A 25,953-nucleotide genomic window follows, 5' to 3' on the forward strand; every position below is an offset into this window, starting at 1 on the left:
TTATCATGAAACCTGAAATTTTATTATGACATAAATACATACACTGCAATTATTTTACTTCCTATGCACAAATGGGTCTTGCTCATATATTTTATATTATCACACAGTACCTATGTCCAGCAAGATTTCTTTTGTCTCAACAAATAAGATCAGGAGCCCAACTTGCTCTTCTCAATCCATTTTCATCAAAACATCCTGGGTAATCGAAGTTATTTTTTTGGTCAACCATGAAATAACAGTTCCGACACACGATTCCATAAGTTGTAGAAAAGTAAAATCATTCTTTTCAGAGGTTTCCATACTTAAAAGTTTATGCATGTATACAATGCTTTTGAAACTGGAATATTATATACAGTTTTAAAAGTTATTACTTGTTTTAGTCATAATTTTACTTTCTCCTCTGTTAACTTACAAAACAATGCTGTTTTGCATGGACATGGTTAAAAATTTTCTGACACACGGCATACGATCAAGCTTTTTTCTCAAAAATCTTCCTTTATTTGTCAAACCTTTCCTCGTGGTACAACTTGGTTGTTAAAACTCTGATATTTCAAAAGTGAGTAGCGGTTTGATCTGTTCCACTCTTAGCGTTAATTAAGCTTGTTTCTCAGCCAGCTTTCTCTTCAAGCTTTCTGGCATCTCTGGTGGTGGGGGTCTGGGCAGACGGAAGTACACCTTGACGGAGTCATAGATGAACCACTGCAGGGCTGTCAGGGTACCAATCATGATGATACGTGGGAAGAGACCCTTCCACAGTCCTACAAACAAGATAAAGTAATGGATGGGTGAATAAAAACATTGTACTTAGTTGGAACTGTTGCAACTGATATCAACTCATTTTGCTAATTTCTCATTGTATAGATTCAACTTACACAGAAAAAACCCAACATGGTCAATGCATGATACACTACGGAACTATTTGCATGTGAAAACTTCAGATTCAGAGTCTTTGGTATTTTGGATTGATAAAGTAAATTTCAACATATTGAGACTCAAAGTAGACACTGTCCCCATCACCAGCCACACTCCCATACACAGAAATGACAGCTGACATGTCAGGGACCAGCTACAGCAAGGCTACAGCTGGAACAGTGATAAGCAGCGTGTCAGGGTTCTGAGAGTATATTTGCTGACAGTGGAGGCATATTTCTATCACACACCAATGACTCAGGCACTCCCGACGACACAACATGGCAGTGTTGTTGGCTGGTCAAACTGACCAGCCCAAGAGTGGATCTAAGGAAGTGTGTTTACATATTGACAAATCTTGGATTAAACATCACAAATAAACATGATGACTCAGCGAAAATGTCATGTTGCGAGCATGCGTGACTGTCATGATGTAAAAGATGATAACAGAAAGAAAGGGATGCTATATCCATACCGGCCATTCCAAGGTCTTTGGCAACAGTGATTGGAGAACTTCCAGGCATTTGGTTGAGTTTCGATACCACAGTGTCAGCGGGATGTGATACAACAGCACAGAATACACCAGCTGAAAAATTGAAGAATATCATCAATTAAAGATTACATCATAACAGATACAGAAATTTCGAAATGAACACAGTTTATTGACCTACTCATTTTGATTCTTTCCAAAATTTAAACACTGCAAAAAATTGTTACTGACTCCAGAAACACAGCTCTAGAATACTATAACTAAAGCGCATTTGAAAACACTCTTCATACTCCATTTGGCACACTGCAAGACAGTCCATGCAACAGTTTCTTAATAACATCAAAGTTGGTTTTGTCAATTTTAAAACCCATCTGATTTCTATGTACGGTGCGCTTCAAGCAAAGATCATAGATAAAAGGTCTATGCTTTTACCAGACAGTAATTTTCAACGTACCGATATAACCAGCAGCAAAGGTAACAACAAGCTGTTCAGATTTGGTACATTCACTCCTTGGTTTAGGCACTACGTGTTTGTACAATGCTTCTACTGTTCTTTCAAAGCAGGCAAACTTCATCATGGTGTACGGGATCTGCCTGAGCCACAGTGGTGGAAGACCCTTGTAAAATCTGCATGTCGAAAGAAAGAAATAAAGTTTGACAAATTTACAAATGCGATGTTTTATTATAAAGAGTATATGTAGCTTACAGTGCAGTATTGCCACAGACAATCTATGCCATGTAAATCTATGCAGTTCACTGCAACTGTTTCTGCCTGTTAGACTGCTGATAATATTTACAACAAAATTTTAGTGTTCAATGTGGAAACTGTGTGACAACATCACACATCATGAGATCTTCTCTAATAGTACAACAGAAACTAACATGAGCACTGTTAGGTGTATAATAAATGACTTTTCATTCAAAACATTTCTCTCCATTTAGATTGACTATCACACATTGCAATGAAGTTGCATATTTCTTAAGGCTGACTACGTAGTTTCAATGTAGGCCATCCTGCATATAGGCATTTTTGTCTGAAAAGTGTAATGTTCCACAGAATATCTCTTTGCATGACATGAATAAGTAGAGTGACCTGAATAGTTTGTGACATCTTATTGTCATTTCTAAACTCTTTAATATTTATCCACATCACAACTTGAGTGTCACGCTACCAAAAATCATCATTACATACCCTCTGATGCCTTCCTCAGCATACAGTTTAGGGAAACCCACACGAAGTGTGTTGGCCCATCCTGGTTGTGTCTGCATACGCACTTTGCATGCTTCCATGGGAGCCAATGCAATGTCAGCGAAGAACTCTGCACTTGCACTTGCTGCTAAGTATAATGATGTACGCCATGAGTAGGTTAATTCCTGTCAAAACAAACAAAAAACATAACATTCTGAAAACTCTAACCTTATGCAGAACACAATTGTCCTTCTTCATCTAACATGTGATCACATCAACTGAACAAAAATGGCAACGTCAGCATTACTACATCTAGATTAGCAAGAAAATACCAAATGCAATATTGCTCTCAGTTCGCATCAAATCCAATAGTGGATAGTATTCAAAGCTTAAAGGTATACAGTCACCTGTAATCTAAATATGCCCATATATGGTCAAAGGGGTGTTCCTTGGTATTCAAAATGCCCATGTGAGGGCGTTTATTTTAAAAAGAGCCCACCCGCTTAAATCTGTGATTGGTTAGATTTTCTCTTTCCATGGTAACTGTGGCAAAATTGGAACAGGTGACAAATTATACCTGTAATGGTCACAGGAAAATTAAAATGAACCAGACCTGTTTTCTTATCACAATGCAAAACAGATGTTGTCACTGGTCTTTGCCAAGACTATGCAAAAACTGATTGCTTGTGAAGTATCATTGAAATTACTATTACTCACCTCACCAAGCATGTTGCTGTAAAGTATCTTGAAAACTTCATAGAACCCGAACTTACATAATCCCTGTGCTGAATATCCAATGGCTGTTGGCGCCCAGCCTTTACCGAGAGCACGGAAGCTCTCTTCTCTGAGTGTGACACGGAAGCCATTGATGATGTTGCCATATTTAGCTGGGTCAACCTGGATGAAAGGTCAAAGTTCAACATGCTCAGTGTATTTTTTTAATAGTTGGTGTAAATTTACAGAAGAGACATGTCTGTACTCTTCCCAAATCTAAACTTTCACAACTATGAAATGCTATAACATACATTCATTCATGACGGTTGAAAATTTGGTTTCACTTCATTTCCACTTTTTCATGACAGTACACTTCACCTGAAAATTAGACAACTCTGTTTACTTACAGTAAGGCAATGTTGTATGTAGTTTTCTTTGCAAATGATCAAAAACCGTGGAATGATCAAAACAGGACTTTCAAACAGTGTGATGAATTATAATTAAGTCAGCTAAATGACTATACAAATGTCAGCATCTCACCTGTATCCTGCATTTGACTAAATCCAATGGCACAACAGCAGTGTGTGTGATTCCGCAACTCAAGATACCACCAAACCCGCAAAGTGCATAATATTTGGAACTTCCAAACTCACAACTTGTTTCTGATGAGAGGAGGAAAAAAGAATATCTGCTTTAGATGTTACGCGTCAAAATCAAATCCCTGATGCCAAGATTCAACTATCTGCTAATCACATTCAGAAATATAATCATGGCTCAAACTTTCACTAAAATTCCTTTGGACATGAACTACTAATTATACTTAACCTTTTCACCACCATGGTTTGGCCCAGACCCATTGATATCAGTGGCGAGTGTGGACCTGTTTACAGGGTATTGGGGGTGAACAGGTTAAAATGTTGAGAATCTGTCTTCGAAAATGATAGATAATGCATGAATGCAGGTTAGATTTGTCGTGATTGGAAGAATAAAGACCCATTCCATGTTCTATTTTCGGCCTGGTGGACCACACTATAAAGTTCAGTGATCTAAAGGTTAATAGCCCTATTTATGTAAATGTTAACATCAGAAATATTGTCAAATTCCAGGAGTCCAGCTACTGGAATGATAGCATTGATACCTTTCACTTTGAGTGGAGAATTGAAATGAAAAACCACAACATTAGATCATTTACTAAAGTTATATATACAAGCAGAAATTACTGCAATATGGATGTTGTTCTGTTTCAGCTATCATTATCACTAGATTGATATCTAGGTTTCTATTAGCAGTGCTGCACAGTACCAGCAGCTTTGGCCATACTGCAGCCTGTAATTAAATATGTATTTACTCTTCTTTGTGTTCCTGACAGATAATAATGTGTACATGGAAACATATCATCCCTTGCAGTTGAGCTACCTATATTCAATTTTTTTTCAAAATTTAATATACCAGCTATATCACTTTCTAACTGCTAATGTTTATGACATACAGTTTACTTTACATGTACATTTTTAGCAATACACTTGTATTAAAATCGGAAGAATAATATCTTCAACAGATCTTGAACTTTAGAAGTACTGTAAAACAAGCTTATTTCTGACAAATACAATAGGGGTCACAAAAAACTAGGGGAAAAACTTACCACCACCAGATCTCAGGGACTGTCACAAATTGTGTATATGTTTATGATGGCATTCAGTTCGCAAGAGAATAATCCAAGGGTTCTCAACAGGTTTTTTTAAGAGAGGACAACTCCTGTTTTTGTGGCAGTCTATTAATATGTAAATAATTATATACTAAAGAATATATTTTCACCACAAAAACCTATGCAGATTGCGGATTGTTATGTAAATTGATTGTCCTTGTTTTTCAAAGGCGTACCACTACATCAACCCCTAACCCTAAACGAGTTCAGACGTATGAAGTGTTGACATTCTCCCATACAATATGCAAAATTTCACATTTCTCTTAATGGCTTTACAGCTCATGAGCTGCATCTTTTTTGTATTTTTTTACAATGAGCTGTTTTGAAAATCAAAAGCAGGTGATGTCAAAAATTCCTAGAATAGTGTGACCACAGAACTCTTTTCAAACATTTGTGATGGACAAAATACATATAATTCAGATTTTAACTTTGTAACTTTTGGCATGCAAGTAATACATGGACATCATGATCGGATACACAAAAATTGAACAGTGGATTTAATACATAACCAAGGAATTAAAATTGATGTTCAAAGACAATGTAGTTTAATGATGGGAACTAAAAACATCTTTCTGATGACTGGATGGTAATGTTTTGGGTAAGCAAAACATAAAAAGACACAGTTGAAAGGGGCTTTACAGTGAACCTTTAAATAGGAGCATTCTCTATATATGTACTTGATTTTATGTCCTAATTGTTACTTTCTTCCATAAACTTCATAATGCTTAACCGTTAATACTTTGCTTTCAGATGTTCAAAGTAAATTATCATTGACTGCACTGACTTATAGATATGCAGGGCTCGAAATTAACTTTTTTCCCTGGTAGTCCACTAGGGCTACCATTTTCTGAAGTTGGTAGCCCAGTGACAATGGCTGGTAGCCCATGCATTTTTAGTCCTGGGATATCTTTTTACGGTAACCAGACGAAAAAAAAGCTATTTTTCAAGATTCTGCACAGGGAGTGAATTTTCTAGTCAGTTGATGTGAATATTGCACACCTTTAATACCTTAGGAAACAGGTATAATAAATGTTATGTAAATTGTGATAGTCGTAAAGACAACGACAACACCTACTGAGCACTGAGACATACTGTAGCAGGGCTAAAAATAGGGCTTTCTGTAGGAACCAGGTATAATATGTAATTTTCAGTGATCCATTATGATGAAAATGCGACGAAAATACATTTTCATTGGCCATGGGCAGTTCAAATATGGAAACTTTGTTGCAAAGTTCCACCACACGGTCGTCTTCGTCATTTGCATACCAAAGTCAGTCTGGCCTTTCTGTGTCTGGCCTAGGTATGACATTTAGCTGGTCCCAAAGTGACAGGCCGGACATGGTCATGCCAAGTACTGACTGAATTCAGGTCCCAGGCTTTGGTAGTCCGTATGGGCTTCCATTTCATGGATTTTGGTAGCCCAAGAGAAAAGTTGGTAGTCTGTGGACGCGGGACTACCACTAATTTCGAGCCCTTGTATGTCAGTTACAATGTACCTCTGAAGCCAATTGATATCTACGCCACTGGCAAAAATTTCTGAAAATTACTTTGTAATTTTACTATAACAGAATGTGTTCTATGGCGATGCCCTCGTGGCCCAAGCACAGGGGACACACCACAAAGGATGCATATTCACAGTAGTAGTTACAGGTAGCCGCATTGGTTTGCAATTATTGGTAGGACTAGTTATCCATTGTCCCTAAGCCTGTGGTAAATAGAACGAAGCCAGATGTCTTGGGTTGTGGTGCTGCAACGACTTGGAGTCAGAAATTTAGAGGCCAAAATGACTTGGTTCTGAAACATCTAGAAACAGACCCCACTTATGATTCAGAACTAATTTTCTTTGCTTAGCATAAGGCTTAGAATCGAGATGATGGGTTATAATTTCAATAATCGTTATTTTCAAAAAAATGAATCGAATTATTTCAAGAGGACTACATGAAGAGAGAAAGTTAACAACATTCCTATTTCCTGAATACTCAACCATTTGGTTGCAGGCAAGACTATCAAGCACAATCACACAGTGAATCACTGTGGATATTTACTTGTGTGACAGCCGTACGTTACGGAAGAGTGCGGCTGTACATGTAGGATCGATTTTGCTACGACCGCTTGACTTTGGTACAGTTCGCCGTGAAGCTACACCAATGGCATGAGTAAGTAGTTCACGCGCCGGCCATTTCTAGTATATACAACGTCGTTTACAGAGTGTTAGTAGTAATCGACTGTGGAAGCAGTAATTACGGTACGTGTTAAAGAAGATTTGCGATAAGTGTTTTCTTAAATCGTTATGCATGAAATTAATGAGTGGATCAGACAAGTATGACCGACTTCTGAATTCATGGAATAATGAAGGTCAACCTACGTCACGACCGCAGTCGGCACGTAGCTACCGGAACAGGTTTTTCAACAGGATTGTAAGCCCGTATTCGCAGAGAATAGCAGTCGTATCTGTAAATTGTGATACAGGAAATTCATTGTAGGAACATTAAATACTGACCTTCTTCTGCCACAGCAGCTGCTGATATCGTTCTGGGTTGAATTTCTGAAGAACCGATTTCAGATGTCTGCGATCTGCCTTCGCATTGTGCTTGAAAAGGCCGCACAAACGGGCTGTTCTTTGCAGTTTCCAATAACGACGAAAACATATTTTTTCTGTGACTTTCTGCGATAAATCAGTTAAAACAAAGGTTAGAAAGACGGTCTGATATTGGTTAGTACGTCTTACGTGCTAAAAGTTGGCGAAAATTTGACGAAACTTTTCACGTGTAGGATACCTACCGGTAAGCGTGGATTCGCCGGTACCAAAATGGCGTCCAGTCACGTGACCATCATTGTCATTCGTCTCTGATTGGTTGACAATAGATGACGTTTGCTCTGGTTCCGCGAAGCAAATTTTAAAGTGTTGTACTATAAAAGTTTTATTTGGACTTACCAACAAATCTTTAAATTAATCAATAATGAAGATATTATCAAGTTAGAGAATACGTATTTTCTAATCTCGATTCAAGGAAAATTCGCGAAAAGTAAAAATAATATGATAAATTATTTACATATTATCTTTTGGGAAGATTGCTTGTTTAAGGCATCCTTCGGGGAGCATGCATTCTGGGTAATTATAGGTCTGCACGGTCTGCACAGGTCATTGCTCCATATTACACTCGTAGAGAAACATGGCGGCACTCAGGCATTTCCACCGACGAGTTTGCAAAGGGGTAGAGATTTATTATTATTTTCGGCACTTGTTGAAGAAAATCGAAGTTATTCTTAATGTTTTAATTCTTCCTTGATGTAATCTTTCCACATATGTTGAATGTTGCAGGTCTTTCTAAAGGGTGCATTTGGGAGGAACCTTGGCGTATCTGCACCAGTATCTTCACAAATGGTAAGGCTAGGACACCTTTCTTCGTTATTTTGCGTTCACTTCCTACAACGACGCAAGTAACAGATTGGTTTTCTATCACTGGAGCAGTAGTTTCCAAACACTATAGGCCCTATATCTTTCGATCGTCTAAAATTGACAGATTTGTAAATATAATGGAACCCTTGGTTGATAGGGGACGCTGCGTTTCGCCGTTATGCCGAGCAAAGAGATGACCTCTTGCAAGTTGCATGCTGAGCCCGATTCCATATTACGATTACCCATGTTTTACCTTGGCTATATTTAACCATTGACCATGGCATTAAAAACAATGGAATCGTACAAGGTAGTACAACAGGCCTATGAGACAAATACAAATAATTATTTATGCAAGCAAAGGAAAACCATCTGGGACCTACTGTGTAGTTGCATGTCCTGTCTCTACCCAAGTCCGTCCCCCCCCCCCCCCCAGCCATATGTTCCGTCACGGCCCACTTTGCGGCGACACAAATCTATGCAGACTAGTCAAATAAGGCATGAATAAAGTGACAACGAGTGAAAGAAGAAGCCCTTACCGATATCCTTGCAATGCATCGCTTTGCAGAAACCACTTTGTTCTTATTCTCTGCACAGTAGGAAAAACCAAAACGTCACTACAATTTGTCTTATACACAAGCAGAAAAACTTTGTGCAGCAGTCAATGCCGGGAGTCAATGTAAACACTCCCTCAGGCTTACTTAGGGCATTCGGAAATCAAGTCGTGTAAAATATTCTAAGTGCCCCACCCCCAAGGGCAAGACGATCTAGAAAATCCAGATGTGGTCGGTACACTAAGTAGGCCCTGCCATACCACAGTCCTCTGCACAGTGCAAAGTTACATGGTAAGAGAAACAGACAAGGAATACCAGAGGAGGTAACTGCCCCCACCCCCGTCCCCGTCTCAGTTTTGTGGCAAATCCCATCTAATCCTCCAAGTTTGTGGTGTATTGCCCAAGGCGAGCCCCCTCGGGGATTACAGTGACTGTTGTGTTATACTGGTAGCAAAACATTTGGAGATGTCAGCCCCAGAACACCAGGATGCTCCAGTTTTATGCTCTGAATATTCATGTCCATCCAATCACTCTAAAGCCGCTGGCAGAAACTTGACCGAGCGCTTTCTTTACTTGAATACTTGAACGTGATATCAGTGTGCCTCACCTTCTGCAAATAGGTCAAGGCCATATGAATGTAAGGTCATAGTGCCTACAACCATGGAGGTACATCCATGCTACAACAACATACCACACAAATTGTTTTTCTAGGCATCAATACAGAATTATATTTACTTTTTTTAAAAATAATGCCGAGGTGATACACATAACAGGATTTCAAAAATATTTCTGTTGTAGATGACTGTTCGAGATGCATTGAACTCAGCAATTGATGAAGAACTAGAGAGAGATGATAGAGTGCTTTTGATGGGAGAGGAAGTTGCTATGTATGATGGAGCATACAAAGTGAGCCGAGGCCTTTGGAAGAAATGGGGTGATAAAAGAGTTATTGATACGCCAATTACAGAAATGGGATTTGCTGGAATATGTGTTGGAGCAGCAATGGTTCGTGATATTGTCATATTTTTTCCCGAAGAATGCCATATTCTGAAGATTATTTTTGTTCAATATCAGGACTGATTGATTTACCCATATGGTTCAAAACATTTGAATGTCGAACTTCACATATATAACGAACATCGAACTTCACATATATCAACTTATCATGGCAACATGAAACCATAGACAGGTCGCTGGTACTGTGTATAATGAAACAGAGTATAGCTGCCAACTTTCAATGTTCATTAGAATGTGTCATTTGTATACAACATTCTTCTGCAGAAGTTGATGCGATGAATTATTTAGTTTGCGTTCTCATGACAAAAGTATGTCTGGTTTTAGCATTCTTTCATTCATATTTGCTTCAATCAAATTCGATCAATCCGATAATCTTTAAGCTTTTCAAAAGTTGCAAAGCTTATGAGGTTCTCTGGTTTTGCAGTCAATTTAAGATTATATCATTTTGTCATGCATATTGATGCCATATTCAGTGTCAACCAATACAGAACCATTAATAGACTGATATCCATCATGCTTTAAAGATGTTGAAGATTGGCTGTAGAAGTAGACATCACACGTTAAATTTCAAGCGGAATAATTAATTCCTTTATGTTTTTTCGGTGGTGAAAAGGTTATATTCCAAGTTTATAAAACAAATTAGCTGAATAACTAGTGTAATGAGTCCTTTAAAAATGCCATAGAAATACATTTGCAACCCGAGTAATGCCCATGTAAATTACTATAGATTTAAATGTTGCATCTACCCATATGATGACCAGATGAAGGAAATAGTGGATGCTGGGATTGAGTAGAGTAGGATAATAGCACGTTTGTAGTTTCAACGTAGAGGAACTCTTGAATACAAATGTACGTAATGTATGTCTCCAATGTAGTATAAAATAGATGAGCTGGAAAGACATTTGGACAGCATAATAGCAGATTTTATCATAGACCATGGACAAGGAAGCCTATGACAGTTTCTAATTCTATTCAGTCATGACACTTGGATTTTCTTTTGTTTGTTTCCACAGGCAGGGCTGAGGCCCATCTGTGAATTCATGACGTTTAATTTCTCTATGCAAGCAATAGACCATGTGATAAACTCAGCAGCCAAAACACTGTACATGTCAGCAGGAAGTGTAAGTAATGTCTTCCTTATCACTCAACCTTGCAAGGTGGATCAATGACAGGAATTCATGTGAACAGGTTGACCTTCTGAGAGTGCTGAAAATTATTTGATAAACAACATGCAAGTTTGCTTGCCTCTTTCAATTCAGAACTGCATTCTGTGAGAACAGCAACAGCAGATAAGCCATTGTCAAATTCTTAAAAAATGACAAGCTCAAAACTTAACCTATAATAATCATTATTGTTATGTAAATACAATGTAAATGATAATGCCGTTATGTGAGGCTGACACTCATGTACAGGAAAGCATATATGGGCGTACGCTACAGAATCAGAAAAAATTACTTTGTTGAAATTTCTTTAACTTTCTTAACCATCCTGGTCCCCTCTCCTGGCTGTTTGAATATCAGTTCACAATATTACCATTTAATGAACGACACTCCACTCTGCAGAATTTGTGTGTGATCTTTCGGCAACTTTTCAGTCAATGACTTATGAAGAACAACTAACATATGCAAATTATGTCATATTTTTGTTGCACTGACCAAACTTTGGAGAAGTTGCTGAAAGCTGATTAGTGGAATTGTCATGGCTGGTAATCAGTAAGATAAACTGATGAAGGGGATTAGGGAGGGCACTTCACAGATATGGACTGTTTTCTTTGAAATGTTATACAGAGATAGTGAAGGAGTTTGATAAAGCTTACAGTTCAGCCCTGTATTCTTCATGTATGCTTTATGAATAAATTGTTTTCCAGTCCCTATGAACACCGAAGCAATCACACTGCTCACGATATAAAGTAATTAGAAATTGAAAACATGGCCTGGATGATGTGGCTGAATAACATTGGAGGCAAAGCTGCTCGTTAGATCTTGTCAAATTTCTCCATCCAGTCTTAATCAGGGAAAACTAACCCTTCATTCTGTGCATGTGCAGAAAGTCTGTTCTGCGCATGATAATTAGATATCATCCATATAGTAGATGTGATTGGTTGTTGTAATCTTGATGCATACATAGGTGCCAGTACCCATAGTCTTCAGAGGTCCAAATGGTGCAGCGGCTGGTGTGGCTGCACAACATTCACAATGCTTTGCAGCCTGGTATAGCAATTGTCCAGGTTTAAAAGTCCTCAGTCCTTACTCTGCAGAAGATGCCAGGGGCCTTCTCAAGTCAGCTGTTAGAGACCCCAACCCAGGTAAATAATAAAGGCCATAAGCACAGATTAAGGTTGCTCTATGTTTGTTTGTGACTACCTAGCACACTTGCAGGCATTATTTTCGCAGGATAAGGTAGCAGTATTCTAGTTCATGTGAAATTTTCAAATAGTTATCTTGGCCAATGACCCATATAGGAACAACACCATATATGCAAGATTACTTTGACATTGTACACCCACAATGATCCTTTACGTACTAGCTTGTTATAATTTGTATCATTACAAAAATCATGTCATGGCTTATCCCTCTTAATTTATACTAATCCCTGATACAATATCCAAAAGCAAACTAAATTATTTCTGAAACCCCAACATTTTGTATCCAGTGTAAACTGTTAAATGGAATGTCTTGATAGATACTATGCTCACTGCATGTTATTGAACCTCTCTAATTTTTGCCGAAAAATGGCTGTACTCATTTCTTCAGCAACAATATTACAGCTGGTCCAATTACCGATATAGCATGAATATGAAGAGATAACAACTTAGTGTATCAGAAATTAATATTAATCATTACATCGTACAAACCATTCACTCACAATATCTAATTTTTTTACAGTGGTAGTTCTTGAAAATGAGTTGATGTATGGCCATTCCTTTGAAGTATCAGATGAGGTGTTGTCACCAGATTTCCTGTTACCAATAGGCAAAGCAAAGATTGAAAAGGAAGGTAACCATGTAACTCTAGTAGCTCACAGCAAACCAGTGGGAGCGTGTCTTGATGCGGCCAAGGAATTGGAGGAACAGGGAATATCTTGTGAGGTGAGAATACTCAGTTGGAGATTAAAGGGCCAGTAGATCTAAATTTTGGAGTTTTTTTCACTTTTTTGTTCATAATATCAACAACAGTTTCTTGCTGAAACACATGCTATTTAGCTAGTCAACATAGCGGCTATACATGTACAATGCACTGCTATTGTTTACGTTTGAATTTTAGTCCATACTAGAATTCACTTTTCAACAACAACATATACAGGCTGAGTAGACAAGCAAAATACTGTGTATCTTCATCATGCTTTGGGGAGTGGAACAAGAAAATGTATTTGATATTAGAAACAAAAAAGGTGAAAAAGACAATCAACAATCACAGCTTCTGGGTCTTTAAATGTGCTCATTGATGTTGGTTAGATGAATATGCATTGATTTCATGCCCAATGGTGACATCAGAGGAGATGAAAGGTTGTGAAATTTTGATAATCAAGTAACATAATTATCAGGAGAATAGTTGTGCAGTAAAGTTTTGTTCGAAAATTTGTCTCCCCTTAACAATCCATCTGGTACTTTTCAGAAGAAATAACACTGATAAACACTGCAATGTTGTACTTCTTTATGAAAGAGTCTCTTCAACCGTAGATAGATAGCCATCATACCACATGAATATTTAATATTTAATATTACTCAAACACTGAGAAGGATGGATTTATTAGTCCCCACGGATACCGTCCGGGGGGACTTATAGGTTTGGTCATGTCCTTGCGTGCGTGTGTGCGTGCGTGCGTTCACGCAGATATCTCAGACATGCCCACTTTAATTTCTTTCAAACTTTGCACAAGGATAGTACCCTACCCCATACAGATGCACGTCGATTTGTTTCACAATGCGATCAAATTTGGCCGTGTTAGAGGACTTTTTAGTTTTCACCTCCATAGACTCCCATGTATAAGGCAGTCTCCATAGACTCCCATGTATAAGGCAGTCTCCATAGACTCCCATGTATAAGGCAGTCCATAGACTCCCATGTATAAGGCAGTCCATAGACTCCCATGTATAAGGCAGTCCATAGACTCCCATATATAAGGCTAAGAAAATAAAAATTTAAAAAAGGATACAGTGAGACACACTTTTTAGTCCCCACGGATGAAGTCCAGGGGGCTTATAGATTGGGTCACGTCCGTCCGTGAGTCCATCCGTTCACGCAGATATCTCAGATATTTTGACAAAATATCAGGTGACCTTGGTGACCTTTGACCTCAAATATATATTTGTCCATAACTCAGTAACCACAAGTGCTACACCCTTCATATATGGTATGATGGGACAGCTTATGACGCCACATATTGTACCTCATTAATTATGCACATATCTAATTTTGAGCGAGTCAATAGAGCTAGAGGTCTGATTTTTGGTATATAGGGATAACTTAGCAATACAGATTTTTTTGACCAAATGTCAAGTGACCTCAGTGACGTTTGACCTCAAATATACATATTCAGTGTTGTCCTTAGAAGCCGGGTGCCGGGTAAATAACCCGGCTGTTTTGCATTTTTTCCCGGCTACTTTTAACGTCATTAGATTATTTTTATAGACCTGTAATTTCGGGATTGCACTGCCAGCTGTTAGACGGCACACGTACGATCAGCATTTCGCGACCCCTTTCCCCCCGCATGGAACTGCAAAAACATAAAACAGTTTCCAAATACCCGTTTGTGGCTTTTTGAGCCCGATCTTTTATTTGTTAAATAGTGTGATTGGCTGATGGACGCGCCTATGGTGTTGTCTTTGTTACGAGCAGTGTAATTGGTTTGATTAGTATGAAGGTCATCTTTTAGGTCATGATTTTTAGCGATGACGTCAAAAAGAAATGTGGCGTCGACCACCCATGCCGGAAAATGCCGAGAGAGTTTGACCGGTTAAGAAGGGCTTGACTACGCAGTTTCTGCGTAGTGAAGCTTCATTACGTATTCATGGTGACCCCTGGCCAGCTGTCAATAACTTTGGGAGCTTTTGTCTTTTGGCCTGCTTTGCATATGCGTCGTTGGACACGACCTGCCAATCACCCAGGTAGTCAATTAAACTATTAATTGACTGTTTACCGACCCAATTAACACTATCCGCAGTATCAGTCATATTTTAATCGCGTGGCCCGGGTGGGCACAACGTAGGAACGCGTGTATTTCTGTGTGTACGTTTCACTTGTGGTGTTGTTTGTACCATCGTGTGTCCTTGTTTCACCTACAGCATTACCTTCAAGGTGACAGGCTTACTATTAATGTTCAGTATCATTGCACCGAGTTCTGCCCACGGTGAAAACCACCTGTTTTGCCTACTAATTACTGCCCGTCGCTGCCCGTCCTGAATGTAGCCTATCTATAGCTACAGTAATCACATAAATCATTTATCAGTTTTGATATATACTCCTAAATTGTAAGTTTGATCAAATCGAGACCACATTCAAGGGCTATGCAGACTGTCCATGTAAGCACACACAGTGACTAGAAGGCGGCAAACACCTACTCACCAAGCACATCGAATCGGCGAAAAGAAGCATAAAAAGCTAGGCTTATCGCCAAAACAAACGCGCCAAGCGCTAACAAAAACCCATACCAAGCGGCCCTTTTCAGGGCCACCAAATACTCCAAAAAGGGAACTACCAAAACATACGATAAGATGACATAGAACACACAAACACTTAAAAGAAATAACAAAAATCGTACACATAACAAACAACTGAAACACAACATTAAATACAAAATAAACAATCACAGTAACGTAACAGAAAACATGGCCGTGGAAATAAATCAGCTATTTCCAAAGAAAAGCCGACAACAACATGAAATTCAACAACAACCTATCATCGCTCAAACTATGAAACTCCGAAAAATAGTACTAGGCAAAAGCCTTAAAATTCATTCAGACACCAACAAAACCAAACATAATAAAACCACCTCAGGATTCAACAAATAAAGTCGTATAATGTGACTACGCTACATCGTGAGACACAAACAATCGCAACAACACCAATTCAAAGAAAAGTCAAACTGGACTCCACGAACAACAAAAAAACAAAAACTTGAAAGCTATCTGAAGCTTCTAAACTCGCACTTCTAGAGATACCTTTCAAACAAGGAAACAAAACATGTCGCGTGCCAAAGAATCGCGATAAACCAGCTTGCAAACATTGGACAAATTTGGGAAAATAACCCTTCGACAAGGGTCGGTTTTTCGTTATTGTCAACACAAACGATTACGTACTCGAATGCGAAAGGCAATTACGTAACACTCAGTATTATACACAACAAGCCAGAACAAACAGTAACAAAGTAAATGAACTATTAATTAAATGTACGAGAACAAGCACATCAACCAGGATACTTGTAAGTATCTTGATCCAATAAACATAAATCCGTACCCCGCAGTGGTACTTATTGTCTAAAAATTCACAAACCTCCGCAAAAATCTAAAAGACACACCAGTCAAAACAAAATTTACCGAAGTAAAGAAATATAGAACAAACAAACCGAACCACCAACGGACTCACAACGTGACCAAAATTAATATACTTGCCTCGCTAATCGGAAAGCAAGACCACTAAAATGCATTAAAATAAATTTTCACAAACACAAACTAAGGAAAGAATCTACACTGCGACTGATGAGAAACCACACTCGGTTTTCGAAACGCAAGCGTCAAAGGGCGACTCTATCAACTTTTGTAACAACATAGGTCCGGCTGCGTCTCGCCATAAGCTTTCCCCACACAAACAAAACATTACCGTACACACTAATCCAAACTTCTCTACAAATATCCAAAGCGAAACAAACATTTCATTAACACAAACAATCTGATAAGAATGTAGGAACACATTTTCGAAACGAATCAAACACAAACTCGACACAAAACATTTAGGATAGTTAGGTGGGGAGCCTGTTTCACATTTTTTACATCTCGCTATACTGTCTATGATTCTAAAAATAAAGTCATCTGCCACTTTTTCTGTATACGCGGTTTGGCAAAACTCATCTCTTCAATCGAAAGTCGGGCGATTTCATGGTTCTTTGGGGCACTTAAGTGTACGTCGAGCTTAAGGAATGTAGTTACATTCGCGATGTTTATTCGAAAATTATTTATTCCTTCAAGGCAAATGCACATAATTTATGCTGTTGGAAATACTGGCCGCTCATAAACAAGACAATAAACTCAATATATGTGCATTTTACTTATATTGTCAAAGTACCACCGACACCCACAAAAACCAAATGGTTCAGTCCAGGTATTTGCAACTCTGCCATCCGACTGGTCAACAGGAAATCAACCATAGGTGTCTTTTGGCACGCGTATACGCCAGTCACCTAGGCGACGGTAATCTGCACCACTTATCACCATCGGGAGGTACTCCTCCCCATATACCACTGGTGATCCCACCCTCAAGGCACTGCGTCATTCGACCAAGCATTGTTATTGTAATTTCCTGCATAAAATTAACAGCGAGGTCACCGGTCAAACTCTCTCGGCATTTTCTCTCATGACTGGCATCTTGCCGATGGAAATTTTTTTTCCGAAGAAAGCCCGTTCAAAAGGTATACTTAATTCCAAAAATATATTTAGTTTATGTATGAAAAACTTCAATTTCGCTGAATTTGTTAGAAAAAAGCGCCGAAAAGATGTGATTTTGATCGACGATTCGAAGTTCATGAGACTGCAGCTAGTTTTCCGCCGCCGCGCTGGCTGCAAACGTCACGGTCACTACGAGTATGATCTTCTTAACAAGTCAAGTTATTCTCAGAGCAATACCGACATTTCCTAGATTTAAAACAAAATGAGCTAGAACTGATTTTTTAGAAGCAACTTTTTATTTGAATGGGTATTTTTTTCAATTATTATTTTTACGTACTAGAATCCACGGTCACAGGCATGTGTGTTGCCGACCGTTGCCGACCGGCGAATCATCGTCACGCGTACGGCTCACGGCTCCACCGTGGAGCTGATCCCCTGGGTTCAATTCAACTGCGCCTCTCCATGTTGTCCGTGTTGGGTTGCCCGATAGTGTATTTCCATGGACCCTCTGAATCATTTTTTTCACGGACTCGTGGAGCAAATTTGAAAGAAAATATAGTTGTTTCCTTCCGACGCCATGCTGCATACCTGCTTTGATCAAATTTGGGGACAGAGAGACGCGATGATCGGCGTGCGCGGTTTGCATTAATTTGTTGCAACATTTCTGTCAATCACTCACTTTGTGTCAGAAGTTTCAGAAACTATCGCTAGCCTGAAAATTAGCAACGTAGTAAGTTCATAGGCACAACTGACATGGTAACGTACCTCGGACTCGACGATGCCGATTTTTCAGACTACACTCAGAGAATCCGAAACTTTCCACACAAAATGAATGATTGACAGAAATGTTGCAACACTCACTCATCTCACTCATCTCACGCACTCATCTCGATCTCGTCTGGTTGTCGCCTAAGCTCAGTCGCGGAGAGTGCTTTCGCAAACATTTTACTATTATCGTTTGCGTATAGAAAACTCATAACAATGAAAAAATGGGTAGAGACTCAATCCAATGCGTAATATTATTACGCATTGATCGACTCTACGCGCTCTCCCCCCCCCCCCCCCCCCCATTCGCTACGCTCACTCGCCGCTCCGTCGCTTCGCTCCCTCGCAGTCAACCCGGCTACTTTCTTAATTTACCTGGCTACTTTTAAATATAAGGACAACACTGCATATTTGTCCATAACTCAGTAACCACAAGTGCTACACCCTTCATATATGGTATGATGGGACAGCTTATGACGCCACATATTGTACCTCATTAATTATGTGCATATCTAATTTTGAGCGAGTCAATAGAGCTGGATGTCTGATTTTTGGTATATAGGGATAACTTAGCAATACAATTTTTTGACCAAATGTCACGTGACCTCGGTGACCTTTGACCTCAAATATACATATTTGTCCATAACTGAGTAACCACAAGTGCTACACCCTTCATATATGGTATGATGGGACAGCTAATAACGCCACATATTGTACCTCATTAATTATGTGCATATCTAATTTTGAGCGAGTCAATAGAGCTAGAGGTCTGATTTTTGGTATATAGGGATAACTTAGCAATACAATTTTTTTGACCAAATGTCACGTGACCTCGGTGACCTTTGACCTCAAATATACATATTTGTCCATAACTCAGTAACCACAAGTGGTACACCCTTCATATATGGTATGATGGGAGACCTTATGATGCTTCATACTGTACCTCATTAATTATGCATATATCTAATTCTGACCAAGCCCATAGAGCTGGATGTCTGATTTTGGCATATAGGGATTAATTAGCAATACAATGTTTTTTTCAAACTGTTATGTGACCTCGATGACCTTTGACCTTGATTATACATACATATGCATAACTCAGTAACCACAAGTTCTATACCCTCCAATTCTGATAGGATATTAGACCTTAAGATGTCACATCTTGTACCTCATTATTATGTGCATATGTATTTCTTGGCTGGCCAATACAGATTGACGTCTGAATTTTTCCCGATTTAGAGCCATAACTTAGACATGCCTCATGTGTTTCAAATTGGGAACAACGACATAGACCTATGTGCCCATAGATCTCAACATATACACTCCAGTGATACTTCTTAATGACCACATTTCCCTGCCCCATCAAGACTAATACTCCTATTACAAGTGGGGACTATGTCATTGTCAATGACTTGTTAGCTGTAAAGCCTTTCTTTGAATTCCTGGAGAGTTTTGAAGGACGAAATCAGCATCACGTGTATAGGTACATGTATAAGCAAAGGCAATGAAGGCAAAGAGAGAATTATAGAAGAAAAACAATCATTTTTTCAGAGAAATTTCTCATAATTAATCCAACAGATCTCAAAAGCTGCGTTAGTTTATGCATATTACAACTTGCCACGGGTAATATGAAAATGATGACAATGCAGTTTAAGGTAGTACGCTACCATTCTATGAAGGAGAGCGCCCTCTTTTGTCCAGAAGATGTACATGTTCCTTTAGACTATCTAACCTGGTGAGCGTGAATAACAGGACAAAATGGCAATAAATCATGCTAGTGACCTTATAATATTTCTTTCAGAGGTTTTTATGAATCAAACCAACCGAAATTATATTTTGGCACTGAAAAATCGACAGTCATTTTTATTTTGAAAGATCAGTAGAGAATAATTAACAATTGTAGCTCTGACATAATATCAGTAAGCTAGAGGGTCAAATCTAAGGTCTAACAAAATTCACCTTTTTTCGTCACTTTTTGCTGTTTATTAAGAAAATTTGCGTGGTGACCCCAACTTTTTTTGCTTCTAAATCAAAGAACACTGTCTGTTTGATAGATATTGCTGTACTTTTTAGCATTTTGAAAATTATTTTGTGCATTTATATGAAGTTTATATTTTTAAAAAAGACTAATTTTACAGTTCAATGATAAATTTAGGGTCTAATATTTAATTTTTAAGACAAGACATCACAAATTTTAGTTGATTGTCCTAATTCAGCTGTCCTGGCAATGCAAAAATGTGGTATGCACACTGGGATCTGTTAATCGTTTGCGATAAAATAAAGATTCTGCTGGTAAGTGCAAATTTCGCAAAATGGGAGATTTAGTGGTTTTCTGTCAATTTTGGCATGTGTTTATACAAAAATTTTGCATGGGTACCCCATATTTTTTTCATATCTTTGCAATGTACACATAAAGATTATTTCAGAAAAGTCAACTTCAAGAATGTCCCAACATTTTTTGGAATGGTAGCGTACCTCCTTAAGGCAATGCTGAAGGACTCAAATTGCTAATAACGACATTCTATAACAAGCACAAATTTGATATGTTGCTTTTATTGAGATTATCTTTAGAAAATACTCAGTGCTTTTTTCGCAGAGCTGCAAATGTGGTCAAGGTGAAAAAATTCCATCGAAAATTTCTCAATCATTTGTGTTTTCATATGAATTATGATCATAGCTTTGCTTGAACTTTTGTCCCCACAGGTTATTAATTTACGTTCAATTCGTCCGATGGACTTTGATACAATCAAGGAATCAGTGATGAAGACACATCACCTGATTTCAGTGGAAGGAGGTTGGCCACAAAGTGGTGTAGGATCAGAAATTTTATCAAGAGTTCTTGAAAGTAAGTGCTTTTATACATTGTTTTTTTGTCTTCAGGTATTTCCTCCTAACTTATTAAAAACCTCTTGCTTGGCTGTATGTTATTTAGTAATTTGTGCTTTTGTTTTTTGTGGCAAATGTTATCTCTTAAGTTATATGCTTGAATGTTGTGGTAAAGCTATACAGAAATGATAATTACTATTCTCTTACCAGCCAGTTGAAGCTTCTGCTTCAAACACACAGGTTTTTCTCCCTTTAGGCATTATAGTAAATTGTTAAATTAGGATGTGATTGCCATATGTTCTGATGTATTTTAATGTTGTGTGTCAGATTTCCATGGTAAAGTGTGCTTGACATAATCAACTCCTGGTGTTCTTAGCCAGTCAGTTAACATGATTTTTATGAAAGGAAATTGATATTATAATGTATTTAATGTAATAGACTTTCGACATTATATTGCCATGGAGTTGATACAAGAATTGTGTTTTTTTACTTATGTTTGTACTGTAATCTTCAGTGTTTTTGTTAAGATCAGTACACTGGTAAATTTTAGCAGGGTTCCCCAGTCCTGTTACTGGGGACCCCTTGGAACATCAATGCAATCCTATTTGGGGACAACAAAATTGTGACTGGGGTTCTCAAAGCATTCACCTATCTCCCCATACCTCAGCAAAATACACTGATCTTGATGGAAATACATATGAAAGACATGCATTCAGTTTGGATTTTATGTCAAGAAAAGATCTCAGACTGAAGAGGATTTATCATGACCTTCCATATCACCTCAAACTCGTTATGAAAAGTTTGCATTAAAAATTTCAAAGGTAAACATATTGAGTTTTTACTTTGGAAGTCAGACTGTCGACAACCATTTGTGCCATTGTGGCCTTTAAGGGTCAGGGCAGTTCATTAGGAAACACTCAGCACTTGGTTGTTGAGAAAAGCATATTCCACAGCACTTTCCACAGTGGTTTCAGGCAAAGAAGGCATAAAGTGCTGTTGACAGTCTATGTTGAAGTCCAAGACATTACCGTCTGTCTGAACGAGCCTTTCTCTTGATTTTGCAGGTGAAGCATTCGATCATTTAGATGCGCCAGCTGTACGCGTGACTGGAGCAGACGTACCAATGCCTTATGCAGCTACGTTAGAACAGGCAGCACTGCCTCAAACTCACAATATAGTTACAACAGTCAAGAAACTTCTCAACCTACAGTGACAGCAAACTCCAAAGGGTCTTAGATTGTAAAAATACACCTCGCTGGTCAGTTTTTTATGCGCTGTCAGAGAAAAGATACTGTGTTTATATCTGAGAATTCTGTTTTTGCAAATGAACAGCTGTACCCCTGTGCAGACCATTGCCATTGTATTTGATTAGGATGAATGTTGATGCGAATTCATTCTGGTTGTGAGTAAAACCACACAGTGCAGGTTATTGAAAGAACAAAGAGCAATGTCTAGACTTTCTGCCAAGGTAATTCTGTGGAAACAATGTGTACAAAGTTAGAATGTGTAGGGGATGGTAAATTGTGTGTGTGTGGAGGGGACGAAACACATCTTGAACAAAAACAAAGCTATGTTCAGAGCATTAAATGCCTGTATATTTTCACACCTTTTCTAAAAACCAACACAAGGTACCAAAGATGGTGTATATTGTCTACTTTGTTCTATTATTGTCAACTACCTGTGAATTGAGACCAATATTTAATCCTTTTTCTCCCAAGTAGTAGTTATTTCTGTGGTTTGTCTATGGCGCCTGGTAGAAAGATGATTAAAGAGGTTTCCATGACACTGGTCTGCTGGAGGGGTACTAAAATCTGTGATAATTTTTTGCATTGTATAGTGTGTGAATAATTTTTATTTCTATAGTTGTATGTCATATCCATCAGATTATCAATAGTGGACCATAGCAGAATTGTCGGTACATGGCTTTTCAGTGGTGCATGTGCAATTTTAATATTTCAGCTTTCCTCCCGTCAGTATCATTGCCAGTTATGAATGACTTGAACCCATTTACTAGCTATTGAAAGTGACAAGTGACGTTGCATGGGTCATTTCAGCATGAATTATGTCAGTTTTTTTTTACCCAGACCGAGATTTCATTAAAGATAGTGCCAGTGATTTCTGATTAATGTCCAAGCCCCAGACCCACAATACAAATATATACTTAGAGTACACTTAAATCCTGCAAATGCTTGTCAAATCAATGTTTAAGTATTTGTGTGTGGCCAAGTTACATACATAATCTTGTTCTGTTGGACATGAATGATATTGTGTTCAGTGATTCACAGGACATGGCTCTTATATACTGATGATATGGGTCTATATTTAAGTAATATTGTAACACACCTCATCCGAACACACTGTCTGTCGTGATTTGATAATTTACAGTCACAAGGTATGCTTCATTCTGGCGCTGATATCTGTAAGGAGGCAGTTACTGAACTGGTACTGGAACAAATGTTGTCTGGGTTGAGTTGGGTGCCCATCTACACATGCTAAAAGACATAAAAGAAAATGGCAGTGCTGTCACGGAGGAATTTCTTGATTCAGTGAAAATATTGGATGAGGTTTGTCAAAAACCACATATTGACCACATATTGACTGGTCACAATGCAGTAACAGCATAAGTTACAGTTTGTGTTCCCTCACGCCTGAAAGTCACCCAAAATAGTTTGTTTCCCTTGTCTTACAGCCTTGTGAAACTGACTGTTCTTGGGCAACTCTAAAGCCCTCAGAAAAACAACCATACGCTCCTTCATGGCCAGTCACTATTTGTATACTTTTGCAGTTGATTACAGACAATTACCGTCTGTTATTGCTTATTGAACACATAAAGTTGTAAACACTCAGCTGTGCTCTTGTTACATTACTTGGTATTTTTAGCATCCAATATCAGACTGTAGAGGGCGGGCTTCAATTTGGCTGTCATGCTTGTAATCATTTTTATCATCAGAACCACATTATACACAACCTAAAGCTTATCAGTGTAAAGCTTTGCTTCTCATTGCAAGGGATGCAATAGATTAGAATTGTGAAGGAACTTACATCGATGAGTTTCATTTCATCTGTGTTTACGTGTCACTCCTACTTTTCAAATACCAACAAACTTTATTGTCCTGAGTGTCTTTCTTAATTTACAATTTTGATACACTTTGCAGCATCCAAATGCTATAGATGTTTGCTCAATAATATGTCAGGGAATTTTTGTTGATCTACATGTATACATTATCTTCTCAGATGCACCAGGGTTAAAGTTAGGTTGACACACAAACTGTAAATTGTAAGGTTTACAATGGAACAACACCTATTAAACTGTGTTTTTAAATTGCTGAAAGTTCCCTTAGTAATTCTGTGCTAGCAGCTATTCCTGTTTGCAGAGTGTAGCAATAGAACATGGAAACAAAAATATTTCCTGGATCATGCTGTCATAGACTTCCCGACCTCCTTCCCTTAAGCCAGCAATCTTAGCCCCTTAGTCTATTTCATAATGCTATACCCTCTGTAAACTACTCATATGTGACTGAAATCTCTGGGTGGAATTGCCCAATTATCTTCTTTAAACAAATTTGTAGAAATGTATAAGTTTGATGGAATGTAAGGATTTGACTCACTGTTATCACATCCGTGATTTTTAGATTTGTACAATTAACTTCAATATCCATTGGACTGAAATTTAAAATGAAATAAAGTGTTTAACATGCACAGCTGCAGAATATGCATTTCTTTACATTTCCTTGTATGTTTTTACACAGACATGATTTCCAACATTTTTCATATTTGTTCTTCATATAGACAGCAGGAGGGTCCAGAGGGATGATCAAGCCTGTGTATGTATGTGTCTATGTATGTGTGTGTGTGTGTGTGTGTGTGTGTGTGTGTGTGTGTGTGTGTATGCATGCATGCAAGTGTATGTATGTATGTTTGCATGAATGAGTGAATGGCTGTCCTTATGTATGTGTGCATGTGTCTGTGTCTGTGTCTGTTCGTGAACTGCTGGACTTTTCATGTGCATTCATTGGTGAATGTTTCTTTGGTTTGAGTAAAGACCCTAACAATCTCTTGATGACTCCCGTAGTTGCTGTTCCCTCTTTTTTATAGAGTCCATGGTTTGAGATGAGATTTTATCCCAATGAATGAATCATTTCCCAGACTAATGGAAGTTTGCTAAGGCTAAACAAGTGGTCAAAATCAGAAATGTCCAACCGCTTGTTAGATTGGTTTTGGCATTTGGATCTTTCCACTGAGGTTACCTGCTCAATTGCTCAGAAATCTAGCACGCAGATTCGGGGGATATTTAATTACAACAATTCAATATAAAATTTAATTGTGTTTCATTGCAGAGCCAAAATCAGTATGAGAGCATTACTTTTTTGCCATGATTTAAGACCTGTCTGAAAGAGCTATTCACAACACACATATCTATGTACCTTAAGCCCTGCAGGCAGAAAAGATGAACTATGGCAATTTCTCTTATTTCCTGTAGACATCTATGCAATAGTGAGTTGATTAGAGTTTTCAGGATTGCAAACAGCAGAGTATTGGTAACAAAGTTTAATTTGACACTCATTCAGTGCATGATGAACATTGAGTATAAGACTGGATGTTGTGTGCTGCATTACATAGTGAACAGTGGAAACTATCCTGGCTGTGTTCCAGTGGCAAGTTCCCATTATCAACTCAGTTCTGTGTCTCTTAAAATAATGTTGGCACACGTGAATGCATAAATTCTGATGAAATGAAAATACGCAACATTTACCAAGTTTAGAGATCATGAGAGATGACAGATTCAA

General features: G+C 38.3%; 2 protein-coding genes and 1 non-coding gene across 4 annotated transcripts; 1 reads left to right on the forward strand and 2 right to left on the reverse strand.

Moving 5' to 3' along the window:
- LOC139135940 (solute carrier family 25 member 3-like) lies at positions 1–8,977 on the reverse strand. 2 transcript variants are annotated; one of them, XM_070703722.1, is made up of 8 exons: positions 8,944–8,977; positions 7,508–7,672; positions 3,843–3,964; positions 3,306–3,485; positions 2,592–2,773; positions 1,854–2,026; positions 1,385–1,495; positions 1–758 (listed from the first exon to the last, which is right to left on the reverse strand). In XM_070703722.1, exons 1-8 carry the CDS (start codon positions 8,960–8,962, stop codon positions 595–597), a joined length of 1,116 nt encoding a protein of 371 aa, XP_070559823.1. In that variant the 5' UTR covers positions 8,963–8,977; the 3' UTR covers positions 1–594. The 2 variants fall into 2 exon arrangements, with proteins under 2 accessions (XP_070559823.1, XP_070559825.1); XM_070703724.1 differs by lacking the exon at positions 8,944–8,977 and adding an exon at positions 7,789–7,861.
- Positions 1,004–1,251, reverse strand: LOC139136038 (small nucleolar RNA SNORA53). Its single transcript, XR_011553078.1, has one exon. It is a non-coding gene; the product is annotated as a small nucleolar RNA SNORA53 (small nucleolar RNA).
- Positions 8,104–24,876, forward strand: LOC139135941 (pyruvate dehydrogenase E1 component subunit beta, mitochondrial-like). Its single transcript, XM_070703725.1, has 8 exons — positions 8,104–8,222; positions 8,330–8,392; positions 9,757–9,963; positions 10,989–11,096; positions 12,103–12,280; positions 12,861–13,063; positions 21,044–21,185; positions 22,231–24,876. The coding sequence occupies exons 1-8, from the start codon at positions 8,181–8,183 to the stop codon at positions 22,377–22,379; spliced, it is 1,092 nt and encodes a 363-aa protein (XP_070559826.1). The 5' UTR covers positions 8,104–8,180; the 3' UTR covers positions 22,380–24,876.
- Positions 24,877–25,953: the final 1,077 nt, after the last annotated feature.

Source organism: Ptychodera flava, chromosome 6 (assembly GCF_041260155.1).
Source record: "Ptychodera flava strain L36383 chromosome 6, AS_Pfla_20210202, whole genome shotgun sequence".
NCBI lineage: Eukaryota > Metazoa > Hemichordata > Enteropneusta > Ptychoderidae > Ptychodera > Ptychodera flava.

What these genes read in the sequence shown, in the direction of transcription:
- LOC139135941 (XM_070703725.1), top strand. Translation starts at nt 8,181, where the DNA reads ATGGCGGCACTCAGGCATTTCCACCGACGAGTTTGCAAAGGG. An exon ending in ACCGACGAGTTTGCAAAGGG is followed by an intron (nt 8,223 to 8,329) that starts GTAGAGATTTAT and finishes TGAATGTTGCAG; the next exon opens with GTCTTTCTAAAGGGTGCATT. An exon ending in TGTTAGAGACCCCAACCCAG is followed by an intron (nt 12,281 to 12,860) that starts GTAAATAATAAA and finishes ATTTTTTTACAG; the next exon opens with TGGTAGTTCTTGAAAATGAG.
- LOC139135940 (XM_070703722.1), bottom strand. An exon ending in CTTTGCTGCTGGTTATATCG is followed by an intron (nt 1,496 to 1,853) that starts GTACGTTGAAAA and finishes TCAATTTTTCAG; the next exon opens with CTGGTGTATTCTGTGCTGTT. An exon ending in CAAAGACCTTGGAATGGCCG is followed by an intron (nt 759 to 1,384) that starts GTATGGATATAG and finishes TCTTGTTTGTAG; the next exon opens with GACTGTGGAAGGGTCTCTTC.